Consider the following 14185-nt stretch of genomic DNA (forward strand, 5'->3'; position numbering starts at 1 on the left):
TACCAAATAGATATTATTATCCTCCGTCAAGATGGAGCCATTGAGTGGTTTGATTCAAAAAGCAATTGCCATTACAAAGTAAGACTCATTAAAGTTCATTAAACTTAATGAATATGATTGACTACAGAACCCTGATACTGCTAGATGTAAAAATCTGCCAGTGCTTTCTCAGTAATAGAAATATGACATTATAATCTCTGATTAAACAAAGCTGCAGAATTTGCCTTATGATAATAATAGTACATATGTGTTTTTTCACTAGCTTGATTAGTGTAATCCACTTACAAATACATTTATTATGAACAGTTTCAGTATTATTTATTAACTCTTATGTACTGTTTTTGGGTCTCAGAAACTCTAATAATCTTATGAGAACTGATTATTAACTAATTTTCAACTTGATAACACATTTCAAATGCCACGTCACATGAAACAAATTTACATTTCTTATGTTTAGGATCTCAGAGAATCCAATATAAAAAAAATTAAATAATGCAATTAATTTTTACATGATAAAATTCTGAATTATTTATTGTTTATTTTAAAAGGTACACTATGTAACTTTTGGCCCTCTAGCGGTTAAAACAAAACTGCATGCATTTTACGGAAGAACATTGTTTACTTACTTGAAAATAAATTCCAGCACAGCACTACAACAACCATCATGAAATGGACCTTCACAATAGATAATGCTTTACAATGAACTCTGTTAGAAAGCTACATATGGCAATTTATCTGTTTAATAAAATACCTTGATAAAAATGCCATCTCTGCGTCACTTTTACAATGTTTCAAATCCCTCAGTTCTCACCATTTACAAAATGCCAAGCCCATGTTGATTCTTGTTTTATTACGAGCTGTCACATTTTTTTTTTTTTTTTTTGCCAGCAGACTGTCCTCTGTTCAGCATTTTTTTTTAAACGGGTGATTCCCTGAAGTTCAAGATTTCATCACCTTGGAATTATAAGGTTCTATCTGCATTCTGAGCGGTTTTGAGATATTGAGCTTCAAAGTTTTTGCATTCCATATAGAAAAAATTATATTGGGATCAAGTCTATTTCATACATGAAAATGACAGAGACCCTAAATGTATTCTAAATGTACAATATCAAAATCCTCTCAAATTTGTAAATGGGGATTTTTGGATCAGGAAATCATTTTTTCGCTTGGAATTATAAGGTTCTATCTTGCAAAACATTAATTGAAGCAATATTTTTCAAGAAACACAAACAGTTCACTTATAATTTGTTTTAAAACAAAATTAGTGTTGTAACAATGTGTCAACATTAATGAGAATGTTAAATTTAATGCTTTCTATGACATTTATTTCATATTTTAGGACTAATTATTATTATTTAAATATAAAAGGCAGTGCTTAGATAGATAGATAGATCGATAGGTAGATAGATAGATAATCAATATTACAAAATTTGACATTAAAAAGTGTAAAAGTGACTCCTTTTTCTAAAGAAACACTGTCCAACAGCGACACCCACAGGTGAAGTTACAGCGGGGAGTACAGCGCGTCTCTTGTGCCTCCCTTGAGCTTCATAGAGTTAAAGCAGAACCCTTAAAGCGTGCGGTGGGTTTAGTGGTGGGTAACTGAGAATAAATGGGGGAAAGTCAAGTGAGAGGAGGCAGTGCCTCCATCGCGCTATGATTGGATATGATCGGTTATAACTGGTTCATGTGATAAATCCCACCTTTTGTTTTCGTGCGCGTTCTCGTCGAATCAGCCTGAATGAAGACAACGATGGCGTTAATGGTAAGACTAATTAAAAAGTAAGTAATCAACTCACCCCCTTACCGCACTATGTCATGTCAAAATCAAACTTGAAATGGCAGAAAACATGATGACTGCAGGGTTTTTAGTGAGCAATCAGCTTGGGGAAATTAAAGGTACATCTTCTTGTCTGTGACCAGTGTGTACAAGCTTGATGACTGCTGAAAATAAATTGACTATTAAAAAGAAAAGATGAACATTAGTTCACAAATAATATATATATATATATATATATATATATATATATATATATTAGATTAAATTGCTACTGCCTTTAGTTAGCCTATTATTTGGGAATAAATGTAAAACAAAAAAAAATCCGTAAAAACACTAACTTGATGAAATTTATACTTGGTTTTAATAAATAGAACATTACATAGTGTAAAAATACAAATTAAAATTGTATTTGGTCTCTCTTTATATGTAATGTTTAAGCAGGAAAATTGTATAACAGGGACATAAATTTACATCTGATATATAAAAAAAAGAGGACTTTGCCTCCTCATTTTAAAACACCACCGCACACCACTGACAGATAGACAGACAGACAGATCTCCTGCACAGACTTAGGCTCCAAGTTCTCTATGCGCAGACTTTTTATTTTGTTTTCTAAATAAAAAATCCCAAAATGTACACAACTTTAAAAAAAAACATCACATAATGTAAATAAGTTGTCACAGAATATGTGAATAACTCAATTTTGACAAAAATGTCAGAACCTTATTATTCCAAGGTGATTTAGCTGCTCCATGTCAACCTTTCCCGCTCGTTGTGACAACTAATCTACGTCACTCCCACAGAAATATAAACACTTATACTAGGCTTACCATGAATCAGGGTAAGACAAAAACATGTTTTGGAAGATGGATTGATGATGTATTGACTCATTATTTAAATTTATTTTGAACAACAACAACAAAATAAAGGTACATAAGTGTACCTTTAATTTCACATTTCTGAGAAGTGCATGCCTACTGTGTGACAAATGGAGAGATGCAGCTTCAAAAATATCTGCCTACAAGACTTTGATTAGATCAGAGGAACCTATTAAATTGAATTGGAGGGAATTTAAAAGGCTCATTTAAAAATTACTATTATTATTTTAACATTTACATAATTGGAGTCTCTGGGACTCCAAACATAAAATCAGCAGTCATTCTGAGAAGAACACGAGGGTGCTGGGAGAGAGAGATAAAGAGAGAGAGAGAAGGAAACTTGACACCACATATCAATCATACACAGAGCTTAGACACAGACATGCACATGCAGCTGACAGCTCACACACATGAAGCTAATGAGGCTAACATTAGCAACTTTGAAATCTCTGATCTGAGATCTTACATCACACACCTCCACAAACATGAGCTCACCTGGCAGGACTGGGCGCAGTCCAAACGGACCCCTGCTTGGTGATATGCCACGAACGATACAATCAAACAAAAAACTGATCTGTTCTCCTTCTGCACATGCAAGAAAAAAAACACCAGCCCCTACAGAGACAGAGAGAAGAGAAATAGCTTCTTAATGTCTTGAGCCTGTTTAATTCAAAAGACATAATGCACCATTTCGAATTCAGATTGATATTAATTGCCCATACAGCACTGAATAGAAAATTAGTTTCAGTAATGACCACAATAGCGGTTACAAAATTATTACAAATGAGGGAACATCAAGTCATTCCTCTGAGCAGACAAGAACATTCACATTTCACTGATTCAGAATAAATGAATTATAGACTAATTCAAGCCAATGGAACCAAGAAAAACTGTACGATTCAAATAAATTCATCAGGCACACAAAGTCTATAAAGTAAAGTAACCGTCTTCACATAAAGGGTAATTGAAGACAGTGATGTTTTATCACAAGATATTGACTGGTATTTTTTTCATGAACAATACTGATTATCTGTGTTTATGTGTGCTGCGGAACGGTAGGTTTATTAGATTATATGAGCCAAATGCATGGAAGTTATATATCTGATAGGTCCACAGAGGAAAAAAAGAAACAGTGTTATAAAACTAAAGTTTACTTTTGCATATTTAATTGAGCATAATGTATAATTTATAAAATAAGAGGAATGTGTACCAAGAAAATCCACTTTGGTGCCCACACCTCCTCCATACAAATGTCAAGAGCATCTACAAAGCCTGAAACACCTTTCAAAACTAAAATAAGTGCTGGCAAAAGCACAGCTGAATGTTACTGAAAAACAAGCTATTAAAGAGCCTTGAGACTTCAAGTATAATAGCAAACATGGGGTAACAAAGGCCTTATTTGTGATAAGATGCATTAATGATTCATCCGCAGTCAGATTATGACTGTTTTTCTTTGTAAAACATGATGAGGAAAGAGACTTAGGTAGTCTTTCATAGAGGTAAATATAGTCCTGTCAAATCCCTAAGCATCACTGTGGAGACGGTATAGGAGTGACAGTCCGTTACAAAAATAACCATAACACCCTTAGCACTTGGTTTCATAATTCATAAACACACTGGTAGGCTATTAATACTTGAGACATGTGGCCAAATCTGTGGCTATTTATTTACATTGCCCAAATTTTAAGAGAATGAAACAGGCCTACACCTGCTTTTGATAAACTATAGTATTTTTTGATTATGAAAATACCCTGCTAAAATGTGAATAGAGTGCATTGCATGGGATACTATATCCCACAATGCAATGCGGCTGAACTTACAGTATATTTCCAACATTATGAATGAACTGTAAGCAGTATCAGCTGTGATTAAAAAAAAAAAAAACGTACTGACTTTTAATTAAAGTGCCAAATATTTTTACACAAACTTTAAAAATGACTTCTGTTTGAAACGTATATCGTTGCATACTTTTTTAAATAATAAGCCGTATACAGTGTATACTGCACAGCATTTAATAAAAGAAGCCAATATTACAGTCCAAAAACAGGCATTCTCTGACATACTTTACAATTCTTATGACTTTTTTTTTGTGCAGTATTGAATTTGAATCTTCCTTACAACCACCACTACCACCTCGTGCATTCTGAAAATGTATGGAAATCCATAAAAACAAACAAGGAAACAGATATTAAGACTGCCAAGTTTACATTTACAAAATAATTACCTTGTCTGGAGCATGATATCTGTTAGCCAGTGCTTTACCTCATTATAGTTTGACAACCATGAGCACGATTGGTCTGCGCAAGTAAATTAATGGCTCATGTGCAACATTTTTAATCAGATCAAACACTTGCAGAATCATGTAATTAGAATTGAATTGTCAGTTTCAACTTGTTTTAGATCTCATGACATGTTTTTTCATTGCTGATGCCAGCCAAACTGTTCCACAAATGCCCTACCTGACAGCAGGGAAAACAGTGATCTACAGTCTGTCCAAGTCTGTTGACAAACTAAGCTAGTGAACAAACTCACACCCGCTCAGTCTCTGAAATCAAATGAGACAGCTGACACACTCACTAATTGCACTGCCAGTATGTGTTTTGTCACCGCGTGTGGCCTGTGACATTGAATCGCGCTAGAAACAGCAACAAGGCCATATTTTTCAATTTAATTCACTCTGTCCCAGAGCAGCCAACCGCTGAATTACATTAATGGCAGTAGGAGGGACATGACCTCTGTGTGGCAGAGACCAATCGGAGCTCATGGTTGTCAAACTATAATGAGGTAAAGCACTGGCTAAAAGATTCATGATCCAGACAAGGTAATTATTTCACTGCATGCATCTAAATGTAAACTTGGCGATCTTAGTATCTGTTTCCTTGTCTGTTTTTATGGATTTCACACATTTTCGGAATGCCTGAGGTGGTAGTAGTGGTTGTAAAGAAGATTCAAATTCAGTCTAATTGAACAAGCTCTCTTTATACGAATGTCTAACCTCCGAGATAATCTGCAGATCTTTTGCATTTTCCGCACTGATTATGAAGGAACATCTGCAAAATGAATTTAAATATGGTCCAATATATAAAAACAAAAAGCTTATGATATATCTTGCACACTTAATGATATATCTTGAATAAGAATTTTTTTTTTTTAAATATGCTATGAATATTTTATAACATATGTATATATTTTTATGTATGTATGTATGTATATATATATATATATATATACACACACACACACACACAGCGTTCCAAATTATTATGCAAGTGACAAATCAGTAAGATTTCAGTACAATAAACATTCAGATTTTAGTTTTTCTAAGAAAATGTTTGTTTGTTTATTTATCCATGTCTTTTCAGATAACTGGTATCAATCTCAGACAAAATAATTTGCCAGGTCTATGGAAACCCTACTTAGAGGTTGTTCCACATTATTAAGCAAGTCACAGGTCTCATGAAATATGGGGAGGAAGAAAGATCTTTCTGAAGATGAAAAGCATGAAATGGTCCAATGTTGTGCAAAAGGCATGAAAATAACTAATATTGTGTGAAAACTGATTGGAGATTATCGAATTATCATAAGATTTGTGAGTGATTTAGAGCACAGCAGAACTCGTTCAGATAAAGGCTTATTAATGAAGGTTCCTGTCAAAAAAATTAATTGTATTAAAAGGGCAGCTATAAAAAAAAAGCCAGTGTTGAGCAGCAAACAGGTATTTGAAGCTTCTGGTGTCTCTGGAGTCTCAAAAAGCTCTCCATGCAGGCTGCCAGTTGTGCATAAAGATGCATTTCAGCCACTCCAAGGGATACTCTGGAAGGGATATTTTTTTAATGACCCTACAAGTTCTAATACTATGATTTACAATGAAAAAAAATCCTTAGAAAAACAAAAAGCTCACAGGAAAAAGTATACATGAACTACAACATAATCAGATATTAATATTTCATAGGTTCTCTCGTTTTTGCAGGTGTTTACAGATTTCTTTGTGTCACAGCCTGGCCAAAAATGATGTCTGCACAATTTAAAACAACTGACTCCAAGCACAACTACACAATATGCTTCTTTAACAAATTTTTAATAATATTTGAATAAAGAGTAAAGATGTCAATTTTCCTTGGCTGGACTTTTGGCCACTACTGTAAGGAAACATTCTTTGTGCAGTTTCCATGCAGCCCTAGACGTGACTAATGTTGTAATGTACTACAACAGCAATGAGAGTCTGGTGTCCAATGTGAGCACCCCTGCCCCCTCAAGTTCTTCCACTTGGCAGGAGACCTTTCACATGCCGCCTCACCGCATAAACACATAAAAATGCCCAGAGTTCCCAGCATAGTGCATTAAAACAGCATCTAACAAATTTCCTGAACACCTTTTCGACTGAAAAATTAATGATCCTCATTATGATTGCAGTAAAAAACCCTTTTCTGTTGTGACAACATGGCTGTCGTTGACTCGTTGTAAGGAAGTTTCATATAAGATGGAGCATTAAAGCTGCTGAAGCTACAGAACAGCTGCAGATGGATTTGCCAGAGAGGCAGCTGGTGGGTTTCACTGGTGCTAACGCAACATCTTACACTGGAGCATATCACACATTACCACAATCTGTGTGGGTGCACAAAAGTAACTGTAGTGATTCTGTAAGTATGAAGGGAGCGAGAAAATGAGCAAGAGAGCGAGGGAGAGAGATAGAGAGGCTAAGTGTGACTGTGAGGTTATCTGATTTTCACATTTACTATTGGCAAACACCTCTGTGCTACTTCCACCGCAGAGAATATCACTAAGACCAAGTGAAAAAGAGGCAGAGGAGGGGACGACTTTGTACGAGAACAAACCACACATTCAACTTAATTATCATGGGATTCTTCTCATTGAATAAAATGCAGTGTTCTGCCAAAACAATATAAAAGAGATGTCCAAGAATCCATTTGCATCTCAAAAAGATCAAATAGCACTGAATGAGGAAAAGAACAATAACATGAACTTACAGTAGCCACATCTTGTCCCCCCCTCAAAGATAAATCCATTAGGAACGGCGCCGTAACGCCTCAAGTCCGACAGTTTCCATTGGCCGATGACAGTTGGAGGGAGGTCTCTGGCGATGACAAGCAAGTTGTTGCACAGATGCAGGGAGGCCGGGCCACTTTCTAGTTTGGTGCCAGGCTGGACATTGACGTTAAACCTGTGAACTGAAAGAGGAACATGTTTATTAGCAGAGAGCAAAATTAGCGCATTAAAGCAAAGCAGTTGTTCTGGAGACATTCTGAAAAGGCCTAAATTCATTCCGTCAGCTACAAGGAACCAGTACAGTTGCATTTAAAAATTCAAAATCTTACCATTGTATATAAAGATAAAAAAAAGGTAGATTTCCACAGTTTTTGTATATTTATTATGAATTAACATACTATAGTAGTCAACATTTGAAGTGGATCAAAACCTTTCATTAAAGTTGTTCTAAAACCTTCTTCTTAGGCCAACTTTGATTAACTTTTTGATCCACTTCAAATGTTGACTACTGTAGTTGAATATACTGCATTTTGGTAATATGACTCATAATCCGATATTCTTCCCATCACATTTTCTTTCAACCAAGAGTTAACAGCATCATATCAAATTGGAAACCATCAGAAACATTTTTAATCGCTATAGCGTGAGTTTCAAGGAAAGTCTGTTCACTCGGCGGCCATATTTGCAACGCCTCCAGGCAGCTATTTCGGGCATCCAAGACCAAGTCCTATCTATTTGAATGGGGGAATCCTAAAATCTCAAAAACATATTACAAATCAGCAACAAAATCTGACATGAACTGTGCCATAAAATGTTGTGTCTTATGCTCAAATAGCGTTAAAAAGCTTATTTTTCAGGCTAGACGAACCAAAGCGCATGTGCAGTCCTAAGCACGAGTCTCAGGTTTCTATGGGAACCGGAGCTTCTAACGGCAGCTACAGTGATGTAATGACTTCACCAATCAGCGATTGGCTCTTTTACTTAGAAGGCGGGACTTATTCCACCATATTGCGTGTGCAGTTTCTCCAATTCATTAGTAATAGGAGTGAACTGTCTTTCTATATCTATAGTCTTTGGTAATGAACAGGGTTCCCACACCTTTCGACCATTCAATTTCCATAATTTTTCTAGTTTTTTTGTGAACACTTCAGATTCAATCAGCCAATCAATTTAAAAAAAAAAAAAAAAAAAAGACTAAACAGATCAATTCGCAAACAAATCGAACCATACTATGGCATGCAAGCAAGTTTTACTTTACACAGGAATTATATCTTATTGATAAAATAATAGTTTATGAGATATTTACTAGAAATTTCCATGACATTTTCAGGCATGGAAAACCCCATTTTAAAATTCCCTGATATTTCCACAATGTCCATGACTAAATGGATCATCAGTGGATTTTTATTTGCAGCAACATTTTTGTCTTTTTTTTTTTTTTTTTTTTAGGTACAGACAAATTTGGAGTAAATTCATTTCAAGCTCAATACATCATTTATGGACCTGATTAAGCAACAAAGGTGTGAATAAAGACTCCAAATCATTAGGAAAAATATCTCAATTTATCATAATAGAGTCAAGTAATCGATACATTCCAAGCAGGCATAATACATAACGATACAGTTTGCTTGCAGCAGCGTGTGCATATGTGTGTGCGTGTATTGCATCAGCGATAGGATTAATGCTTTTTACTTCATAATTCCTATTCCATTGTGCACCTTGTCATACATAATGCACACAAAAGATTCAAAGATTTATCCATCATATGATATCTTTTATATTATAATTATCAATACAAACCAAACACTCTCAACATCTCCATCTATGGTCAACCAAAGCAAAGCAGTCTAAAGTCACTGACGCATCAGTCATGATCAATGTGAGGGGACTTGGTACAGAACAGTGTGTTAAAGCAGTTTAGAGGGAAACTGATAAGAGCAACAGAGCAGAATGAGACATCGGCACCTCACTTCACCAGACTCCATCTATCATCATTCTGACTGCCTCAAAGACAAATAACCAAACAAAGATGGGATCTGAAAATCAAGGAGGTATCAGAGCGGAGACGACACATGCATTCACAATAACAGCTTCCAAACAAGAGCTGAATCATTCAACATTTTTGCTGCATAGATGGAAATGAAAACTTTGATTTGAAATAACCTGAAGACATCTGAACAGAGTCAGGGATAATATACTATATGTTTTTTAGTATGTGTCACTCTGTCAAGAGCATGTTCGAGAAAAAATTGAGATCTTATGGAGTATCACACATCACAGGGTCCCAATTATAACTTTGCTGCTTTCTCAAAGGGCACGCCAAACCTCTCTGACTTGAGAGTGTATGTGTATGTGTGAAAGCAAAAGAGCCAACCGCCTGGTGTAGGTGTGTGTCTGTACGTGAGTTTTCGAGGCTGTCTGGGATTAACAGAACCAGTTGCAGACTTGACTCACAGAGTGCCCTGAGGAAGATAAAACTTTAGCGATGTTTGCTATAAATCACAATAAAATAGATGATAAAAAAAGGAATAATTAAAGACAGAGGATTTACATAATAAAACTACTTAGAATTAGTAATTTTTAATGACCCTACATGTTCGATTAAACCATTAAAATTTTTAGATTTTTAAAATATTTTAAATATGAGGGAAGAACATTACACTAAACAAACAATAAACTTGGTTAAGGTATTTATCTGACAAAATAATTTGGCAAAAAAGGGGTAAACTACAGCCACAGGTTTTATTTTCCTATGCCCCAAAAAAAATCATAAAAAAACAAAAAGCTCACAGGATAAAAAATAAAAAATAATACACTGACTACAACATAATATTTTGTTGGTTCTCTCTTGCTCTCGTTTTTGCATATGTTCATAATTTTGTATGACAGCCTGGCCAAAAATTGTTACTCATATAGCAATTAAACATCTAAAAGTATCTTTATTTGTACATTTTCTGAGAGGAGTACCTTTCCTTTGACCATGAAAAACTTTATGAATATTCATAGCAAATTCTTGATCTTACTCGCGCTGACTGACAGATCCAAAGCACCCGCACAAAGACGCCTCAGACGCGCTCCCGATATACACATATACACAGAATTACAGTATTTCCAAAAAATCTGTCTTGGCGAGTATATTTCCTATAGATATGGGTTTTGACTTGGTTTGTGCAAAATTTGGTGGTATTACCAGGGATTTTAAGGTACGGTTGCTAGGTGATTTTGTTTTGGAACCTTCAGAACCTTTGCTGACTCGACTGCATGGGTCATATATATATATTATATTATATATATATATATATATATATTATATTATATTATATTATATTATATATTCTATATATATATATATATATATATTAAAGCAATAAGCCCCAAGAAGCCGTGGTTTACAGTGAATTTATAACAGCTAAGGGGTGTTGTGTAAAGCCCCCTTAGCTGTTATAAATTCACTGTAAACCACGGCTTCACAGGGCTTATTGCTTTTATAAAACGGTTACCACACAATACCAATAAAAATGTATCAATGCAACTTTCATGAAGTAAAATCATTAAAAGGCTTCCTTCCGCTGGAAAAAATAGTCCCTGACCGTGAACAGCAACAGAAGTTACATTTATTACGCCTCTAGATGGCGGCAAAGATTGTTTTTACTCAGTCGCAAAGACTTTTATATTGAAACTTGTGAATAGGGAACAAGACGCAAATGCTTTGACTAGGGCTGTCAGCGTCAGCAGGGCACGGGAAAACCCATTAAATGTTAAAAGGATAAGATCACAGCGGACATTCAAACAGATTTTTTATTAAGAACATAGGACTGACCTGAAGGAAAATGCTAAATTTGAATGCATGTAATACACTCGGTCATACTCTTCTACATAATGCAGTAAGCTTCAGTGAACAAAATCAATAGAGAACAAATCAATGGTGCAGCGATACATGTAATGCGGTCAGCTGTATGCTTTCAGGAATTTTACAACGGCTTCGAACGTGGCTCAACCAATCAGAATCAAGGGCCTGAACTATCCATTTTATATATATATATATATTAAACTACTGTTATGATACTTGTATGAGGCTGTTTTGGTGTTGTTCTCGTTAAATACCGGGAGCTTGACAACTCTGAACTGTCATTGTATGACTGTGAAATGATTTTTACAAAACATTCTTCTTTGTGATCCATGTAAAAATAACAGCATATGGGTTTGGAACAACATGATGGTGAGTAAATAATGACAGAATTTTAATTAATGCCAATTTTTATCTGATCACTATACATGCACACATGCTCTTCTCTCACCCTCTCCAAGGCTGTAGCGGATACGAGCATCCCAGGCCAGAAGCGTCACTCTGTTGTCGAAGCCCAGCATGACAGACTGGCTCAGGCAGAGCAGACTAAGTGCATAATTCACTCCATCAAACCCCTGAAGAGCCTCCAGTCCACAGATATCCCTCAGCGTGGCCTGATTCCTCTCCCGCTGTCCTTTACTCTTCTCTCCACGCTCCTTATACACCAGCAAGGACAGGCAGTCTGAGACAGTCAAGATTACAAATTCATAAAACATCAGAAATGCATCTTTTCTTACACTAACAAAAATTACCATGATAATCTCCCTGTTTGGGTGTTTACTGTGACAGTATCATCCAAGCACCTTAGAGTTCCATATAAACATGAAGTCATTCAGTGCTATAGTATAATCACCATTACCATAAATGTACCATGGCACCATTCAAGTCAAATTAAATCATTTTAAGGCAATAAAAAGTCTACATTTTCTTTCGTTTCACTACTGTGTTGCACTACAATTCCAGCAGTTGAGATAATTTGCATAATTATCATCAGAAATTACAACTGACAAAGTGACACATGCATGGGATGCAGTTACTGAGCCATGAAATATATCTTTCCATAAACAAGTGTTCAGTGTGTGACAGCATCAAGCTACAGACTCTAGAATGGCTTCACTTGTTGTTTTGAAAATGTGGTGATGTTTTGTTTTCACGCTTCTGTACAAAAGAACAAACAACTACATCACCAGACTTCTAAAACAGTATGCGAGGAGTCGAGCAGCTGTCATAACACACACATCAAAAGACACTGTGATCCATGAAAGCAACTGGAGACTAACCTATTAAACAGTGACAGCTTCAGACAGCAAAAATCCAAAAATGACCTACAGTATCCGCTAGCCAAGTTCACCTAGAAGTTATGCAAGTGTATGGCTTGCAATGTGAATGCTGATGCGTATCATAAGGGAGACCAAGGGTAGTTGTCACATTTTTAACTCCAGACTGGGAATATTAATCAGAGGAGGTTTATACCTTCATACCTTCATGTTCTGAGAACTAAAAACCTTTTCAACATTATTGGCCAAGAAAAAAGAAAAAAAAAGATGGAACAACAGTTTTGATCTCAGCTGCCACTATAGTAACAAAATTTAAACAGTTATAAAAAGTAAAACAATTATAAAAATATAGCCTACACTCAAGCTCCCTATCAGCTTCATAGTATATATATCTAGCTTTGACCATCAAATTTTGGCATTAGTACATTTATAACATTTAAAATACAGGTCAACATACACCCAAAATAATGCTACATGGGTTTGTTGGATTTTAGTTTGTAGTAAAGAATTCACAAAATATTCCAATTTAAAGGGGTTTTGAACAAGGAATTTCAAAATAACATACAAAACCACTGCTAGAGATTTTTGTACACATTTGTGTATGGATTTTTTTTCCCCCCTTCAAAACGTCAGTGAGACAGTTCTTGAGACAACTAGCCCCGGTCTCGGCTACAAACGACTCTTTGTACGACATTACACTTCTAAAGCGTACAGTGTAGCTTTTGGTCCAAAAACAGCTCGAGCCAGAGTGAATTGCGACATCGTGACACGTGCATCGAGAGTCATTCCGATATCACGCATAGCGACCGTGCCAATACCTCACATACCGTCACGAGAAAAAAAAAAACCGTGACAGCGCTATGTCAGGCCTTTGCTAACTAGAAAGTGCGTTTATGAAACAAACAAAACAGTTATTTAAATGCATTTCCATAGCTAATCTCAACACTGTTAAAAAGCAGCGTAAAAAGTTTTCCAAGTAGGATTTACCTGCAACCGGCGAAGGTTTCCGAAGAATCACCCATCTGTTTTTCCACTGTAAACGCAGGGAAACAAAACAACAAACAAAGGTAGTGTTCGTATGGACAAACAAACAAAATTTTAAGTTGTCCAACAATAATGAACGATTCAGTAAAAGTAGTTTGCGTTGCGTTTAACCACCTTTTTCCCCTCTCGCAGTCTGACTTGTCCCTCTACGACAACCGTATCCGTCATCTTGTGTCATGGTTCCCGACAGCTGTGTGCGGTCCGCGGCAGTGAGGGGGTCACTTTCAAAATAACCTCCAGAACTGTCTGCACTGCTGTAACACGCACAAACTCTCTCTCACCCACATAACTCCGACATGCAGTGGCCCACCCTCTTAACAAAGACCTACAGGCAAAGGTTTTTACAGTTGTT

The 14185-nt window shown here is 35.9% G+C and overlaps 1 protein-coding gene across 2 annotated transcripts in view; it reads right to left on the reverse strand.

Annotated features, from left to right (window-relative positions):
- dok7b (docking protein 7b) overlaps positions 1–14185 on the reverse strand; it is a 26206-nt gene extending 12021 nt beyond the window's left edge. The window contains exons 1-5 of one of the 2 annotated variants that reach the window (XM_051899411.1): positions 13948–14185; positions 13777–13822; positions 11964–12194; positions 7647–7847; positions 3154–3273 (exon numbers count right to left, since the gene is read on the reverse strand). In XM_051899411.1, the coding sequence (XP_051755371.1) occupies positions 3154–3273; positions 7647–7847; positions 11964–12194; positions 13777–13822; positions 13948–14001 (652 nt within the window). In that variant the 5' untranslated portion in view covers positions 14002–14185. The remainder of the gene's footprint in view (positions 1–3153; positions 3274–7646; positions 7848–11963; positions 12195–13776; positions 13823–13947) is intronic. The other variant, XM_051899417.1, reaches the window with a different exon arrangement.

This window comes from Ctenopharyngodon idella, chromosome 1, assembly GCF_019924925.1.
Source record: "Ctenopharyngodon idella isolate HZGC_01 chromosome 1, HZGC01, whole genome shotgun sequence".
Classification (NCBI taxonomy): domain Eukaryota; kingdom Metazoa; phylum Chordata; class Actinopteri; order Cypriniformes; family Xenocyprididae; genus Ctenopharyngodon; species Ctenopharyngodon idella.